This window comes from Aptenodytes patagonicus, chromosome 4 (assembly GCF_965638725.1).
Source record: "Aptenodytes patagonicus chromosome 4, bAptPat1.pri.cur, whole genome shotgun sequence".
In the NCBI taxonomy this organism is placed as follows: domain Eukaryota; kingdom Metazoa; phylum Chordata; class Aves; order Sphenisciformes; family Spheniscidae; genus Aptenodytes; species Aptenodytes patagonicus.
This window is the reverse complement of record NC_134952.1, coordinates 50,208,577-50,226,369: the sequence shown is the minus strand read 5'-3', so window position 1 is coordinate 50,226,369 and position 17,793 is coordinate 50,208,577. Positions and strand designations below refer to the sequence as shown.

General features: G+C 39.4%; 1 protein-coding gene across 4 annotated transcripts in view; it reads left to right on the top strand.

Annotated features, from left to right (window-relative positions):
- The window catches only part of TMEM131L (transmembrane 131 like), an 84,013-nt gene extending 66,461 nt beyond the window's left edge, over window positions 1-17,552 (top strand). For 2 of the 4 annotated variants that reach the window (XM_076336659.1, XM_076336658.1), the window contains exons 24-35: window positions 1,154-1,303; window positions 1,886-2,502; window positions 4,783-4,937; window positions 6,250-6,374; window positions 7,914-8,071; window positions 8,973-9,158; window positions 10,263-10,341; window positions 11,424-11,503; window positions 12,859-12,979; window positions 14,619-14,707; window positions 15,557-15,699; window positions 17,140-17,552. In XM_076336659.1, coding sequence (XP_076192774.1) covers window positions 1,154-1,303; window positions 1,886-2,502; window positions 4,783-4,937; window positions 6,250-6,374; window positions 7,914-8,071; window positions 8,973-9,158; window positions 10,263-10,341; window positions 11,424-11,503; window positions 12,859-12,979; window positions 14,619-14,707; window positions 15,557-15,699; window positions 17,140-17,418 — 2,182 coding nt within the window. In that variant the 3' untranslated portion in view covers window positions 17,419-17,552. Of the gene's footprint in view, window positions 1-1,153; window positions 1,304-1,885; window positions 2,503-4,782; window positions 4,938-6,249; window positions 6,375-7,913; window positions 8,072-8,972; window positions 9,159-10,262; window positions 10,342-11,420; window positions 11,504-12,858; window positions 12,980-14,618; window positions 14,708-15,556; window positions 15,700-17,139 lie in introns of all 4 variants that reach the window. The other 2 variants (XM_076336657.1, XM_076336656.1) reach the window with 1 other exon arrangement.
- The last annotated feature ends 241 nt before the right edge of the window (window positions 17,553-17,793 follow it).

The window sequence follows — 17,793 nt, the reverse complement described above, 5'->3', positions numbered from 1 at the left end:
TTCACTTGTTAAAAAATATTCGTGTTTATTGCTAGCTTTTGCTAGCCGCACTGCTAAACGTGCTACCCCAGAAAGATGATTTGGATTGTGTTAGCTGACTCATTGCTTGCACGTGGTAAACTGCTTTTAAGAGGACTGTACCTTTGTACAACAATTAAGGGTTCTGCTCCTATGCATATTCTTTTTTTGTCTTCCTTTACTAGCCTTTCACACTGTGTAGTGTGAACTGAATGTTGTGTTTGTCACAGATGATGTCCAGTGCTTTCATCACACCAACCTTGAATTGCTACAGTCGGTACTAACAAGCAGTGAATGTGAATGCCATGGTGACACATATATGTGCTGGTGCATACCTAACTGAGATCCTGATGCACACTGTGGTTCTGCTTGCACTGTTGTTTTGACGCTGAAAACAGTCAGAGCACAAAGGAAGCAACAATAATGACCACGTTACATGGTTCTAGATGCAACAGAAGGAGACTACAGGGATCTGAAAATTCAGGAATTTCTCATTCTGTTTTCCTGCTGACAAAATTTATACTGAATGATTGAGAAGGTGGTTTGATGAATTACAAAGATTTTTATTCTGATGGATTTATATTTGGTGCAATTAATACACCCGAGGGAAGGAGAGGATATTTTGCAGCTTCAGTTTTAGTTCAGAACTATGGTGGCATTTGTACCCCATTTTATGCCAGCATTTTCTCTAGGAAAAGAAAGAGACAGTATTAAATAAATACCAAAATAATGACATAACTATCATGAATGAATAGAAGGTACTCAGAAGACTGATAGGTATCATACTATGATATATTGCCATTGGGTTGTAGTGAGGTTTCTAACTGATCTTCAAGTATTAGCTTTTTTAGAATGGATTTTTTTCTTTGTTAGATTTTTTTTCTTTGTAAAGCTCATGGCTGAGTTACTTTATTGAGAGAATAACTAGCAAGGGCTATAAGGAAAAAAAGGAAAAGAAAAGACCGTTACAACTATTATTTATTTTAAACTGTATTTTGAGTTTTCTCATCTGTCTTCTTACTTAGAATTTACTAAAAAAATGTTTGAAAAGTGCATCTTGTTAGAAGCTTTTTAACTCTTTCACTGAATACTCCTGAAAATTGTAGACACCAGTATCTGTTGTTTTCTTTGGCAGTTTGTCCCTGCTCGGAGTGATTCTGATAGCCTTCCAGCAAGCCCAGTATATTCTAGCAGAGTTCATGAAATCAAGACAGAGGCCAAATCCTAGTTCTTCACCACAGCAGAACAGCAACTCTGTTGACATAATCAGCTCTGATTCCTACAAGTAAAAATACTTTTTTCTTCTTTTGAATTGCCTTTTTTTGTACCCTGTTTATTGTGGAGTGATGCTTTCTGTCTGTTTGTATTTTGATATTGCTGGGGGCTGGTTCAGAGGCAATAGTGTTCCAGGCAACCTCTTTCAGAGAGCTTTCAGTGTTGTGGTGTATATTCATCTCCGCAAAAGAGAAATGGAAGAACTCAAGGGTTTATTAATCTTGTGTATTGTCAGTAGTACCTGGGGTAAAAACTGTGTGATGGAAGTAAAGCATACACCATGTACAGCAGCCATGGAAAGAATGGAAAATACATTAGTGGTCATCAAATCTGACCCTCTTGGGTGGTCAGTTAGGCACTTAGTCACTGAAGCATATTAGTGTGTTTGAAGTCTGAGCACATACTTAAGAATCTTGCTCAACTCCCACTGAAATCAGAATGTGCTTAGCTGGTATGATAAATTGAAGACCTAATACAGTTTCACGGCTTGTGAATTTGCCCCCCTTTCTTTTCTTACAAAAATATCCCATAAAACAATTCATGATAACTTCGTAGATAAAAACAAATCTCAAATAATTTATTTTTTCTCCAGGGGAAGCTGCAAGACATTTATGGATTCCTACAGTTCCTCAGATAAAGGTAAAGGGAAGGGCTTCCTGTCTGTAGGCACTTCTTCCAGCCGAAGTCAGAATGCAGCAAAGAGAAGTCCTGCAACCTACAGCCACTCTCAGAAGAAACACAAATGTTCAGTTTACTATAGTAAGCAGAAACCAAACACAGCAGCTGGCAGTGCCATTGCAACTACTGATGAGAAACAAAATCAGATTGCGGAGAACCAAATCTCAGCACCAAAAGAGGACATTTGCACTGATGTTGTCAGTGAGAACTGGGTAACTCTAAAATATGCAAATGGCATAAATGTTAACAAGAATTTAACTCTTCCAGAAAACTTTCTGGGTAAAGAAGAAAGTGCACTGAAAAATACAGTTCTCATTAAAAATACTTCTTCAGAGTGTGATCTGAAGGAAGATCTTCAAACATGTATGTTTCCTAAGGAAACTAACCTTAAAACTTCAGAAAATCTAGCTGAGCTCAAAGAACAGGAGTTCTGTCCTGTGAAGATGTCCAAGAAGCTACCTGAAAGTCACTTGTCCAGAAATTCACCTCAGCAACAGCCGGAGCTGCAAGAAATTTCTAGGAAAAATAGTGGTAATTTTTTTTCAACTTCTGTCAGTCAAAATTATTGGGTGAAATCTTCTGTTGAGTTCACTGTGATCAGGATTTTGTCTTTTGCATGGGACAAGGAGATGTGGTATTTCTTTCGTGTTCACTATGATTTATCTGTTTACATTCCTAAGGAAATAGCTTGCATTAAAAGTTGTTTCATAAATCAGATTTGCCTTGGTTTACAGATTTCAAGCTTGTGCTGTAGCATTTTAATGGTTAAAATAATTGATGTCATAGATCTGCTTATAAAACACAAATTGCCTTTGTCAAATATTCAGAAACATCCCAGTTTGCGATTTTCAGGTTCACTGAAAATCTGATGCCTGATTTTTAGAGTCACCAAGCAAGCACGTTCAGTACTGGATATTCAGAACTCCTTTGATAAAACAACCTAAATAACAAAAGCTGACATCAGAGTATTGTGAAATTGTATTTTGTAGGAATCTGTAGGTTGACATTTCTCTTAGTAACTGCATAGCTATATTTTTTTATCTTGGTTGGTTTTTTTTTTTTTTTTAATTGTGGAACTCAGCTGCCTGGGAAGTCTTACCTCTTAGCTTCCCAACTCAAAATTTTAAGAGCAGCCCGAGAGCAGGGTAGGAGAATGTGTCCTCTGGAAGCTTGGCTTTACTTACACACTCAGCAAAGTAGTTGAATGCTGAAGACTGGCATTTGCTGTAGCCGTGGCAGTTTATTTAGTGACTGGGCCATCACAGAAGGATTTCAGGCCCTGCTGTAGCGTGTAGTTGTTACCCTGGGCTGGTTGCTTCCCGTTGTGTCATTTTTCTGAGAGATGCAGCGGGTACACGTGTGCTGTCTCAGGTGGAGGCAGGATAATTTCACTCATACTTACAAACTACTTTGAAATTCTTCATGTGCTCCTAAACTGCAGAGTGTTGTTCGTTCTTTGCTTTGAACTAGGAAATCAGCTGCGGGGGGGGAATCAGTAATTATGTCTTAACTGTATTTATGTGCACAGGAAAGTAACTTTGAGTACAGGCTGTAGAAATCATGGTTATACATAAACCAATTGGGAGATACTAGACTTATTTTCATTGACAAAACTTCCACCTTGAGAGAGTGTTTCAGTGCTACTGACAGTTACTTGTATTCCATGGTAAAACACTACAGGTAATCTGCCACGTTGTCTACTAGCAGTTGTGGTTTTCTGCACTGTCAGGGATGTGAGTATTTCTGTGTTTCAGGAAGTTTGCTAGGATAAACGAAGTCTAAAAAGTACCACGTTGCAGTGTTTGTATCTTGATTATAGTTACAGACCTGTTTTTGTGCAAACAGGGAGTCTTCAAGACCTCAGGCACTCGCATGTTTGTATGCTGGAGAGCAATGGAGCGTTTTTTAGAGCTCTGTCAGCCTTCCTTGCCTGGTGTCTCCCCTGGTGTTTCATTCATGTGGGCTCCTTTTGCAGTCATCATGACTGCCTGCTCCAGAGAGAAGAGGGTGGCTGACTCAGAGCGAAGGTGATGTAGTTGGTTGGTCGATAGGAAACTGTAAAAACGTTTGGGTGGATGTATTGCAGATATCTGAGATCCCTGGAACTGATCAGAGCTGAAGTTAATTCTGTCCTGTCCAGCATTGGCAGGGCCCAGGTGAAGGTCTTGACTTGACTGGGCAACTCAGCTAGTTGTTGAGGCAGGCTTCCTCTCATTTTCTTCATCTCTTGGCTTTTGTTACACAAGAATAATTCATCTTCCTCACAAGCGTCTCAAGAAAATGAACTTCTAACGCGGAACCCATCCTAAAGAAAGGATGGCTTCCCTTTGTCTTCCTAGTGAATGCAGAGGGCACTTCAGAGACATAAAGCTCCAAGTAAAGGCTGTCCTTATTTTGATCTACCCATTTTTGAAGTGTCTCCTCCCCACCCAGCTTGCAGGGTTTTTTCTGTTTGTTTTTTAGCCCAGTATTCTCTGGCTTCAGATTCTACCTTACAGACCCATGGCTGGGACCCAAATAGCTCAAATTCAGATGAGATGAGCAGGACTTGGGTAATTTATGCATGTGCTAGGAGTGGCGTGCCCATGAGCATGAATCAATACAGAGCTACTTTTTGCAACTGCTATAAGAATTTTTAGACAGCATTAGCTTTTGATTTTGAATTTTTCAGCATCGTCAGCCTAGAGGTTAGTCTCCTAGTGTTTTGGAAAGCAGCACAAGTCTGTTTTTAAAGAAGGGTAGAAGATACTGTGGTTATGATTGGGAGCCCATTCTCTTCCCAAGCAAACTGATGTTACTGTTTAATTGTAGGGAATAGCCAGCACGTGCCTCTCAGGAATGAAACAGAAAACTGTGAGACTTTAAAAAAGCAGATCAACCTAAAGCCTTCCATGGAGAAAAAGATTAATAAAGGACCTAAGGAAGAGACTCCGTGCTGTGCAAAAGAGGAGATTGCTTCTTCAGAGGTTTGTATTGTGACCTTTCCGCTTTTCAAGTTTAAAATGATCTTTTTGTTATTTATTTATACATATAGGTATGTATGTGTACGTAGGGACTATTACGTACAGTCACAGATCTGAAACAGTGTGAATCAGATGAATGAGGAAGTATGCAGATGTGCTGTCCCACATCCATTGCATGTTAATGCTGCTTTGTAGAATGATGAACAGTTTGGGTAAAAATTAAAACAGCCCTTGTATTGTGATATTGGCCATATCACAACCAGAGACATTCTTCGTTATTGTCAGAACAGGCACAAACATACTGGAATCTTAATGCCAGCTGTCAGCCACAGTAATGATGTGGGAACATACTCCGGAGGGGAGGTGTCCTAGATGGGCGTATCAGCCTTTGTTTGCAGACCTGATCTCCAAATACAGGGTTTGCATCAGAAATTTGCATTTGAGAATACGGCAGGCAGAAACCCTTTAATAGATTGTGAAGCTGCTGAGAAGGATCATTCTTCACCCCTGGTTTCTGAGCATGATAAACACAGCAGACTGTACCTTTGTTGTAGGCAGCGTAAAACACTTAAAGAACTTCATCAGGTAATTAGTAAACCCAAGAATTTGGATTATGTTTGTGTCCTGTCTACTGGATAGGAATCCCGTGGCAAAAAGGTGTAAGGAGGAATTGCTTACCATGCTTGAGGAATATGTATCAGAAAAGACAGGGTCTAGTCTTGTTTTGGGAACTGTTGTTACAAACGTCCTTCCGCGTGTGGCTGATGGTGCTCAGTTTGTTTCTCGCATTTTTTAAAATGACTATTATTTGTTGGTTAACTTACCCCGTAATTTCCTCAGTTGTAATTCAAATGAATGCCTCCCCCCACCCCCCCAGCTGCCGAGGAAAGGGAGGATTTATTGCTGCTGAACTTGCACACAAACTGATCATAAATCTGGCAGATGTTTTATGTTTTTAGCACATTGGGAATTTTATTGACTGCTTTCCTTTTTCTCCCCCTATTTTTTTTTATTTCCCTGGAAGTCAGAGCTAGATGCTGTGAGGGGGAAAATGCTAACATTGGGAATTCAAAAATTTCTCTCTCATCATCTGTTGGTGTCTTGAAGGACAGAGTCTTGGAAAGGCTGGTCAAATTGATGGTGCTGGAAAGAGGATGTGCTGTAGAAAGGCACTAAATCATGAAGTAACGATGCATTTGGGTCGGGTCGTTCTGTCCAGAGAAATTTAGCTAGAAAAATCCATTGGAGTTCATTTACTGAAGTAACTTCATTTTATAATGTATGTATTGTCTCAGCTCATATTTTTTACCTTTAGCAAGAAGATGCGTATAGGAAGAAGAAACCTCAGGAGAAGAAGGAAGGAAATGTACCAAATATGAATTGGAATAGAAATAGAACATCTAGAAAAAATAAGAAGAAGAATGTTAATGTATCTACAAGGTATGTATTGCCTCACCAAATCATGAAGAAATCCAGAGGTGCTGTAATGTTTCTGCAGATTTTACATAGTACATTAGGCAGGATTGCTTTATCTATTTAAATAAACACACTTTAATCCTGGCCTGAGCCTTTATTTTTAAGAATGTGCAGTACTAAGTATCACCAGCAAAAAAAAAAAAAAATTTTCCATTTGTAAAGCTGCATATGTATAGACACACCCCATTCTGCATAGCAGTGGTCGCTCTCCGTTATAGTCTGGAATTTGCTGTCTCTGAAGTTTGGATGGCTAGCTTCCTTTCCATTGTGTATTGTGTAGATAAAATCCAGTCGTGTATTCTCTAAAGTGAAAAAAGGAAAACAAAATTGTTGAAATGATTCCACCTTCAGGAGAATCATCTGCTATATTGAGTAACTGAGGGAATGTTGTCTTCTAGTAGTTTTGAAAGAGGAAGAGAAATAGGTGGAAAAGAGACAGCAGCTTGCATTTTTGCCGTAATGATTAAACAGATGAGAGCAGCACTAGGCTCAAAAGAATATTGAGAGCACCTTGGGAAGTTAAGGGGTTTTTTTACCCCTGAGGTTTGTTTAAATGCATTTCTAAAGTCAACTGTAAACTACTCAATTATTTTTTCATATTTTTTAAGTTATTGGGATTGTTGTTAAAAAATACCAGTTATAAACTGCTGCTAGAATAGAAACACTTATGAGGAGAAAATCCTCCTCCTTCCCTTCCCCCAGCCCTTTGAATTAAGGTCACGATCCTACAAAGCCTTCACAGACTTAATTTTTATTGCAAGTGGTCCTATTGAGGTCAGTGGACTTTACAAGGAGATTGTAAATCTGAAGGGGCTGGTATAACTTATTATAAACAAATTGCTATTCATTGTGTGGGAAGTCAGCATGTGTAAATCTTTGCAGGATACACACCTTTGTAGGTAGGAAGGATAAAAAAATGGAAGTGAAATACTAAAATTTGGTGTCTGTTCCTTGAACTGATTCAGCAGTTGCTACTTTCTGAGTTAAGACGTAACCATTTCCTTTCTGTAGAAACTTGACAGCTGGATTTTATTCATTTTCCCTTAATACTCTCTGATTACGATATTGGATCCAGATATTTCAGTTTTACTAGCAAAAACTTAAGATTACTTCAGATGATGGTTTTATTCTAGTTAAAATTATGCCAGTGAAATAGACGTAGGGCACATTTTTCTGTGTATCTAGATCTTTGTACAGTGCTAGCCTGTTCTTATCACTGTAACACCTGATTGCCCTCTGCAAGTGCGTTAGAGAATGAAGTTAAACATACACACGTTGTTTTGCTTCTCCTCCTGAGAAGCGGTAGTCTGTGTGGTGGGATACTGCATTTTGGGAAAGGTTCTTTAGGTTTCTGTAAAGTTGGAGATTAAGACTCCTAAACCTATTCCTTGCTCCCCATCCTGCCTCGATAGCCGTGTGAGTTGAAGTGTTTAATGCCTGAAAAGGAAAAATGCAGCTGAAATGTAAAATGCAAACATGTTTCTTTGGGTGTGGTTGTATTAGGGTCCCGGAGCAAAGTGAGTTGAAGCACATGTGCAGTGAATTTGAAAGGCCGGATCTGAGAGCGAATATTGGAATAAGAGCCTGGTGTCCTCAGGGTAACGGGGAAAATTGTAAAGCAGACCAAAAAGCTGGGAGCTTGTCTATACCGGGAGAAACAGGTACGCAATCTTAATTGTCTTAAACGGGGGAAGAAATGTAATGTGGTTTTTGTGGCGGTAGAGCTGTATTCCTTCCTTGAGAGACTCGTGCTTCTCTCCCTTTCGAACCCTGACGCGAAGATGGCAGGACTGGCACGATGCAGTGCCTGAAATAATACCTGCTCACTTCTGAAGGGCTTCGCATGCTTCCTCCGCAGGGTTGGTTGGTGGTGCAAATCAGAAGATGAATCAGTCTGAAGCCATAATCCATCAGTCCTGGGTGAAGGACTGACAGTCTGCTTGTGTGTTCAAATTAAAGCCGGTATTAACTGAAGCGGCTGTATTGCGAAGGCCACCTTTAGAATAGGCAGATCATTTTTAAAACCCGCCACTAGCTTGGGTACCTGCTTCCTGCCTTTCCGTCAGGATTTTAATCAGCTCTTTTCCCTGGCTTTTGGAAAGAGGAGGGCTGAAGAAGGTATCAATGTTTATAGGATTGTCCTTTGCCTCCCTGATGAGAGAATAAGAAAGGAGAATCTATCACTTAGGAATTCATTACTTGCAACATTTGTCATTGCTTTTAGTATACATGTTCCTACAGCCAGGATATGTTTCATGTTTAAGATATTAACTCTGTATTTCAAAGAACAGTATAGGCTTCCTATTTCAAACTATTGCCTCTAACTGCACTGTACCCTGACTTTCATTCATTGCACTGGGGATGTCGTGTAGGTCATAAGTTCCTCGTGGTAGGGGCTGGCACATCTATCTTGAGGCTATCAGTAAATACTGTTTTCTGTCCTATTGTCAAGAAATTCAGAGAATCCATGTAAATTCATGTTTTGGATGACTTTTCACTGAATCTTCAGCTGAAAGACTTTCTTAAATGTTTTGTGTTGTTTTGTTTTTGCAACTTCTTTAGAAAGCTTTTACCAACGGTCCAGAAAGAAGTGTTTGGAGAAGTTTTGTTCTGATTCAAGCTCAGATTGTGGAAGTTCATCGGGAAGCGTTCGTGCCAGTCGTGGGAGCTGGGGTAGCTGGAGCAGTACCAGCAGTTCAGACGGAGATAAAAAGCCCATGATTACCGCCAGGCATTTTCTTCCATCCAGTAAGTTCTGCAAATTTCACCTCTGCACCGTAGTGGGCAGAGTTTCAGCTTTCCTTCTGAATGGAAAGGGGTACCGTGGCATGGGGCTTGTAACTTGCCTTTTATAGGTGAAAGCACTGCTCAGAAACACAAGGAGATATTTAAAGAACTTGGTACTTGAAAAAAAGTACCAGAAGTTGTGTGGAGACAAAGATGACCTGTCAGGCTACAGAGAAAGTGTCAGACACTGCACTGAGGAAGCTGCACAATTAGTTTTCATGGAAAGATGGAAGAACTGAGAGTTGCTAGTCAAAGCAATTTCTTCCTTTGAATTTATGTTACATCACATTATTCTCATAAAAATACAGTCTTTTTGTTAGAGTTATTTAAGAAAATGCACAAATGAGGAATGTGTGAAACCAGTTCAGATCTGAGGATGCTGGGATTGGATGGTGGTATTCGAGGCATAAGTAGCCAGGAGACCTGAGCCACTTGACTATACGAGAAATGGGAACTGTGGTTCATTACTGCAGTTTTTTGAATGCCTGAATATCATTAAAATAGTTGAAAGCCTAAACCCTGTCACTGCCATCGCTATCCATGTTGATGTAGCACTAGAAATAAATTTTAAAGAAAGTGCTGAAGTGACACAAGTAAAACCAGCTTTGAGTACCTGCAAAAACCTGTTTAGAATAATCTAAAAATGTGCACATACTTACCTGTGTTTGTGTATGTATAAAACTTTACATTACCAAAAGATATAGTATGTGATGTATCTGAACCTGTGATCTAATAGATAATGAATTGTGTGCACATGACTTTTCTGTTTGTTCAAATTGTAATGCCTCTTAAAAAAAGAAAATAAGTCATTTCAAATTCAAAGTTAGTTTAGTAGTAACAAGGAACCTCTCCATCAAGAGTGTGGAAATCACTTATAAGTCATAAAATACATTTAAGACCATGTGGAAGTAGAGAGCATACTTTGGAATAAATGCAAGTTAGTGATACTCCAGTCTGAAAGAAAACTTGGTTAACACTATTGATGAGTCTATTTGTGTGTATGTATATTCTGTGCATACTTCTTTTTTTAGGATCTTTGATTTTCACTGTCATTCTTTTCTTTAGGAGAGAATATTTCACAAAATGATTTTCCATCTGAAACTCCTATCACTTTAAATCTGTCTCATAACATCTGCAATACCAGGTAAAAAATTTGAATCTACGCCTGTAAGACATTAAAGAAACACCACCAACTTGAAATCTTGTCTCATTTTGATAAGTTATACCTACCTGTTGTCTTGTCGTTTTTTGTGATCACCTAACTGTACTTTATAGTTGGAAGAAGAAGAATCTTCTTCAGTAGGTGAAAAGATACATGCAAAATGGATTATGCTGGGGAAATACGATAAATGCTTCCAAATGTAAAATAAAATTGGGGAAAAAAGGAAATTGTTTTTCCCCTCTCATTTCTTCCAGATCTTAGCAACTTACTACATTTCCATTAGCACTTAGTTATATTAAAGTAATAATGTTTTTTTAAAAAAAGGTGGGAGTGAGACTTTCAAGTTGATGTTATTCTTTTAATGGGAATAATGTTCTCCTAGGTTATACAGCATGAAAATTGATTCTCCCCTCTCCCACATTCCTTTCTACCTCGTTACTGTAGTAGAGATAGCATCTACAATTTTTATTACTACGTGTCCCCATTTCACTTCTCATTCATGACTGTTTTCACTAGCAGAAATAATTTAATCCTTTTCCTCTGGATTCTGGTGCTTGAAAATGTTCCCTTTCCACTCACATTGACTAGTCTCTTTGATGGGATTTGATGAATATGAAATTGATGTTCATGTGTGCCTGTGTGTCTTCATGCACATAAAAGTAAACTTGCCTGGAAGTTGTTGGGAGCATTGAAACATTATGAAAGATCCTACTCATCTGCATGGACTATAGCTTGTTTTCCAATTTTGGAGAAGAGCTGTTGAGTAATTTGCAACAGGTTGATACTTGGATAATGACAGTGGGGTAATTAAGATGTATTAATTTTACTCATTTTGCATGTGTAATAAGTAGCTGGTTTTTAATTGGGAAAAAAAGCTGTTAAAAAAATTGCACAGGGGTAATTCAGAGTAAGAAAAATCAGGAAAGAAAGTGGGAAAGCAATAGCAACCATGATGTTGATTAGAATATTTTTTACATCTCTGTATATTTCCTTTGAAATACTTTGGATTATGAAACATAACAGTGCCTAGACTTAAGAAATTAAATTTTCTTTTCATTCAGCAGAGACATGAACAGCATCCCCCAGTATGAAACCTTATGTCCCAATTTCACTGACATAGCTGCAGATCCTGACAAAAATAAAGGTCAGTTACTTTATTAACAACTGAAGCTGGTTTTTGCACACTTTGTCAAGCAGTTTCAGTGATGTTGCTAATAACACTTGTGGACACCAACTTGATAGACATGTTGTTATTAGAACTTGACTTACTTCTAAACTAGTTAAGAGCAAAGTTAGCAAACGAAAGCTTATAACCTTGACACTTTTTGCTGCATCTTCTCTGTGTGAAGACAGCATTTAGCTTTCAACTCACGTTTTAGGTATTCTTTGTTTTTTCATCCTCTTGCTTTGCACAGATTTATGTCCAGAAGTAATGTGGTTGGGAGATCAAGAGCACTGGTTGCTGTGTTAAAATGAAGCTCGGCATCAAATCAAACGGGACCATTTTTCTCTCTAAATTTCCACAGTCAGGACTTGCTCTCTTTGAAAGCAATAATAAATGAGGTTGGGTTGGGCTGTTAAAACTCTTGAGTTTTCATTGTTTGTATCTCAAAGGGAAGAAATATTAACTTGTTGAGTGGGATTCATAAAAGCAACGGGCTACATGGTGAGGTGGAGTTTGAAAGCTGGTTAGGACACATGGTTCTTTGGGCAGCAGAACTGCGTGCTTGTCCCTTCTGCTGTAGGTTTAACCTGTGTCTGGCAGGATACAAATGCTGATTAAACTTTTTCCGCGGTGGCAATATTCATAATATCTACCATGTGAAATAATGAAATAGAGCTAACTTTGCAACTGTTGTCTTATGGAGACTGCTAATTTGGATTTTTTTTTCCCTTTTTCCAGCTCCCTGTTCTCACAGAGTTGATAGGAACCAAGTACCTGTGGGCAGTCAGGGCACTCAGTCCGTAGAGAGCAGCACAATGAGCATCTGCCCTAGGGGCTAAATACAGCCATAATGAGTTCATGTATTGTTTGGTCCTGGATGGCTCTAGTCTATTAAAAACCCAACCCAGTTCCCGCTGCATTCGTGCAGTTGGACTTTAGAGATGGTTGCTGACTGATGGTGGGGGCGAGGGGGAGGTTGGTGGGGATCGCATCCCTGCCGTCCGTCCTGCTGTGAGGAAGGGTGCTGCCTTGGCGCTGGTGGCTGATGACTTAGGGACTCTCCGTAGGAATTTCTTGCCCTGTTTTGTTGAATTTCAGCTTCTCGGTTCAAGTCTTTTAATATATATTTTTTTAATAAATAGAAATTTTGAGATTTGTTTAAAGATGAACATTCATCAAAAAAAAAAAAAAAAAAGATTGGTTAGTAACTCTGGACTTTTTATCTAGCATACAGCCCTTATTGTCGATCTGAGAATAAAGTGTCATTGTGATATTCAGAGTTTGTGGAGCCTCCTTCCTGTTGTTCTGCATTTCATTCCCTTTTCCCTTTTTAGGTCTTTACCCAACAGGAGACTTGTGGCCTGCCCAGCCAGTCTGCCTGACAAACAGTTTAAACTACAACCTTGAGAATAATATACCATGCATGATCCAAGAAACCCCCTCTGTCCACAACAGGCAAGTTATGTTTTATGTAAACAGTACGGATAACGCTTTGTTCAGGTTTCTGTGATGCAGAGGACTGCACCTGAGATTATCTTACAATATTTGTAAGGCAGGTGATAGTTAAAGTAAAATTCTTGCTGTCACTTCAATCTTAGTTCTAGTTGTTTATGCTCTTCCACTAGTACATCATGATTAATTTTACTGAGACAAATTCACTGGTGTTCCTGCTCATGTGTAGATATTCCACAACTTCTTTCAAATTTAATTAAATACTTTTTGGAAAGCTTTTAATTTGTTCCGCTTCTTTTGCATGGCCAGGCAGAGGGCCTGGCTTTTAGGTTTGTTTTCCTCTTGCTAAATACATAGCTTTCATATATCGTGGGGTGTGTTAGGCAGCGTGTACTCGTGTTAAATGGCATGAACAGACATTGTTAAATAGAGGCAAATAGTCCAGTTTGAAGGTGGTGTAAGGATAAAAGTTGGTCTGTTTGAGGCTCTGTGTAGATTTGGGTTGATCTTCCTGTAGTAATGAACTTGAGTAATTCTGGTACTTCAGACTCTCCACACTGCAAATTTTACTAATGAAAGATGCACCACAAACCATTGAGAAGAAATACTCTGCCACCACATAGCAGTGAAATATGGCCAGTTCTTCAGGTCATATCCTGTCATCCAAAATGACAGAGCGGTAACGCAGAAACCCCAAGTGATGGTCTTGTGATCCCAACCAGCCTGCTAACCTCGGTTCTTACTGTCGCGTCAACAAACTGCAGCCCTAATGATTGGGTGCAATGGCCAGCAGTCTGTCCGACTCTTAAGTCAGATGAAATACATGGTGATTTGTGGCAGATTCTGTATTATGCTACTTTGCTTTCATACGTCCATCTCAATTTGGACTATATGCAAAAATTCATGTAATTATTTATTCATATGTCATAGTGATAACTTATGATAACTTCTTGCCTGAATAGTAAAACTGAATTAGCCCAACTTGACGTGAAATCCTTTTATATGCCTACCTTGTCCAGACTGGGTCCAGACTTGGACTTCTTCAAGCTCTCTGCATAGCAGAGCTTGTTTCACTTCTGACATATCTTTAAGAATTACTTTTGAAAAGTCTTCTTGAAATTCTGAAATTATTTTCATTAAAACAAGTATAATCCCTACAAATTAATGTGTAGTTTAGAAAACATACTGTTTAACAGGACTTTAACACGTGGTAGGGAAAGTAGAAATCTCCATTTTAATTGCTATTCTCAAGCATTCAAACGCTTCTTATTTTTCTTCTTTTTCAAATCACATTATTTCACTTTACATCTACCATTTTCACGGTTGTAGGAAAGTAGTACAATTATTTTCCTTTTACAGAGGAAGTAGTTGAACCCAATTAGGTGTTGCAGGACTCTGGTAGCTGTCATTACAAGTTGTTCATCCTCCCAGAGGAGAAAGAGCTCAGTGAGAGAATCACTGTGATTACGTAGTGGCACAGAGTAGATACTGGCAGAATTGGTAAGCGGAATGTGAAAAGCCTCATCATCAATTACAGGCGTTTTGCATCCAACAGCTTTACATTAAATAAGTATTTCTAAATAATTTTCAGAAGTTCTGTGAATTGTTTTTGACAGCAGATTTTTTTTTTTTCTTGGGACAGCTTCATTGACTGGAATGCAGCTTGTGACAGCCAGTTTTCCAATATGTATTGTCCACTAGAGATGAATGAATATGGTGCTTTCCCAGAAGGTAAGGTGAAATAAAGCTTATGAATTATCACTGAGCATGTTTTTTTTCTCTCACCTTTTGTAGAACAAAAGGCTGAGCTTGTCTATAAACATCTGGGCGTTCATTGCTTAAGCGGACCTTACAGTTTCCAGCTGACTGGATGCTCTGTAGTGATAAACAACGTCTGCATGTGGCGGATGACAAGACTGGTCTTCGTATGGAGTTATTAAGCCTGAAAAGCCAGTATACAGGACTCTGTCTGAGAGGGAATAGAGAGAAATGCTCGTGACCACAGTATTATACAAATCATCTTGCACAATTTTCTTTGTTTCCCCTCTGGCAGGCTTCTGCCTTCCAGTGTGTGAAACAGAACGCCTCTTGTGACCAATTACCTTTCCAGGCTAGAGTTTCTTGGCTTGGGAAGCACACTGGCAGCAACCTAGAATTCTTTAGCATTACCTAAGCAATAATTAAAGGTCAGGCTACAGTATCACAGGCAGCACGGTGATCCCTTGGGTGCTTAGAGCTGAGGCATGTTGGCAGTGAAGCCTGGGTAGGCTCTGCCACGCACGTTCTGTCGCTAATAATGACTCTGTTCTCTAGTAGAGAGATTGCCAACTCTTTATCCCGTCCTCCTGATAGCAATTTGTTAGTGAGTCCCTAATACAGAGTCGTAGTCTTGTTAACAGAACTTGTTAGGCTTCGTTGCTGTGCTGCCCTGAAGGTGCCTGAGGTCACTGAAGGCTTAGGTTGCTTCCAGCCTGATTCAATGAATCTTCTCCAAGAAGATTCAATGTTCCTCCACAGAAACGTTAGTAGTGTTTATATTGCAAAAGCCTTACTTTGTCTTCTTGCTTTTATAAACTGCAGAAAACATGAACTACCCCAGTGGCTTCCCGGGTACTGCAGCGGTGCAGAATACAGCCTTCATTGACCAGAACTGTCCCTCCACCTGGAATGCGCCTCCCAACATGCCACCTACCTGGGAGCCCGCCAGTTACGTCAACTCCACAGTGAGTGTTGTCACTGCAAGGCGCTGCCTTCGTGTGCCTCTTCAAAGCCTTCCCAGTGCATTCCTGTCTTTCCCCTACCTGTTGCTCGCGTGTTCTTCGTGAATCCTTTAAGTAGCCTGATGTATTTGATGCTGGCATTGGTAGCATGGCTTTTTCCCAGTTGTTGGTCAAGGTTGTTACTGGACCTTGTTTGCGAAATTTTAAGACAGACCCTTTTGCCTGAAAATTGACTAAAATCATCTTACATATGGAAAAGCATTTTGGACTTAACGTAGTCTACTGAGACTTTTTCCGATCAAAATCAACCTTTCTACATGAGGGTAAAACACAAAAAGTGCTGACAGCAAAACCCAAAGAGATTTGGAAATTGTAGAGCTGAATGGACAGCTGCTCTCAGTGACTTTGACAGGTTTTTTTGCTAGGAAATCCAAGTGATTTAAGCTGGATTTGTGCAGATTTCTGAATGCTGACTTTGACCTGTTCCGCTCTAGACTAGCCATGTTTATGTCATCCCCTAGTGCAATGTAGTGACTTCAGTTCAAGGTGGTCTTTAATTGTAACCACCTTCTCTTCTGCTCATATTTCAAAATCTTCTGGTTTAGAATTTTACTTTTTTTATTTACAGTGGGTTTATTTTGAATAAAACTAACCAAATAAAGCAAGAAATACTTCCAACTGCGAAAGTGAAAATCCTGTCGTGTTAAAAAGCGGCAAAAGTGGTTTCCTAAAATAAATGTGGCTTTATTTCATATTTTAATCAGGAATGCCAGGAAACACAGAAGGTAGAGATTGGAAAATACATTAGATAATTCAGTTCATTTCCCTGGCGAGCTTTTCCCCACAATACATTTCAGTGTTTCATTCAGTTTTAAAAGTCCCAAGACTTCCATGACCTTCTCCGAGAGACTTCCTTGCAGACTAACACATCTTGCCCTCCAGGAGGTTCTTTATAAGCTTTCAAAATTTTCTAACTAAATTCCCTAGCTCTCAATTATAGTCTCTTTTCCATACTGAATATCCCTCTGCTCCCGGCGTGCAGAGTCTTTCAGTACTGACACATACTTCAACCTTTTTCTTGTCATTTCTTAGGTGTTCTTCTCTTTTAACTCTCAAAACATGCATGGTGCTCGTCACGTGTCTTCCATTTCTCCCTTATTTTTCTTAACAGCTTGACCAGAACTGAATATTGTGTTCCTGTTACAGTAATACCGATGCCGTGCAGGGAGGAGCTCATATGGCTTCATTTAGCGAAGTGCCTTTGCACACACACACTAATGCTGCCGTACTGTTTTCGGCAGCCATATTGCTTTGTAAACTCACGTGCAATTTTCTACTTGTGCGTTTCCTAAGTTCTCTGCTTCCTCCCATTTAGTACTACATTTCCATGTTTTCTTTGGCAAATTTTGCAGTTTCCCATGATAATTTTATCTTGCCCAACAGCCCTACCTCTCAAGCACCCGAAGCTTGTCTCCAATGTCTGGACTTTTTGGTTCCATCTGGGCACCTCAGAGTGATGTTTATGAAAGCTGCTGCCCCGTCAGTGCCACGACCCAACACTCGACCCACGTGGAGAACCAGGCAGTTATGTGTAAGCAGGAATACTATCCGAGGTTTAACCCCTTCCGTGCCTACATGAACTTGGACATATGGACTACAGCAGCCAATCGGAATGCAAATTTCCCACTTTCGAGGGACTCGGGTTACTGTGGAAATGTGTGAAAGGAATTTGATTTAAAAATGTGAATAAAGATGCTTGCAATTTTGATTACTAGAGTAAGCTGGTTGTTGAATAGATTACAATGTTGGTGGATATTTTGGCACTTTTATATTGAAAATAAATTTTTTTTACTGAAGTCTGAGCATTCAGTGCATTTTAAAAAGCAAAGCATATTCAGGACGCTGTTATTGTCAGGTGAAGGCTATAAATTTAAAACTCAAATTTTTTCAAGAATAAGGACAGTATTAGGTTCTTAAAAGCATCCACGAACCTGTACTGCACGTGTTCCTTCTGAAGTTTGCATTCTGTGGTATGAACTAGGAGTGGTTTAGCATTTGTAGGTACAAACTTGTACCCGTAAGTAATCGCATCTGTAC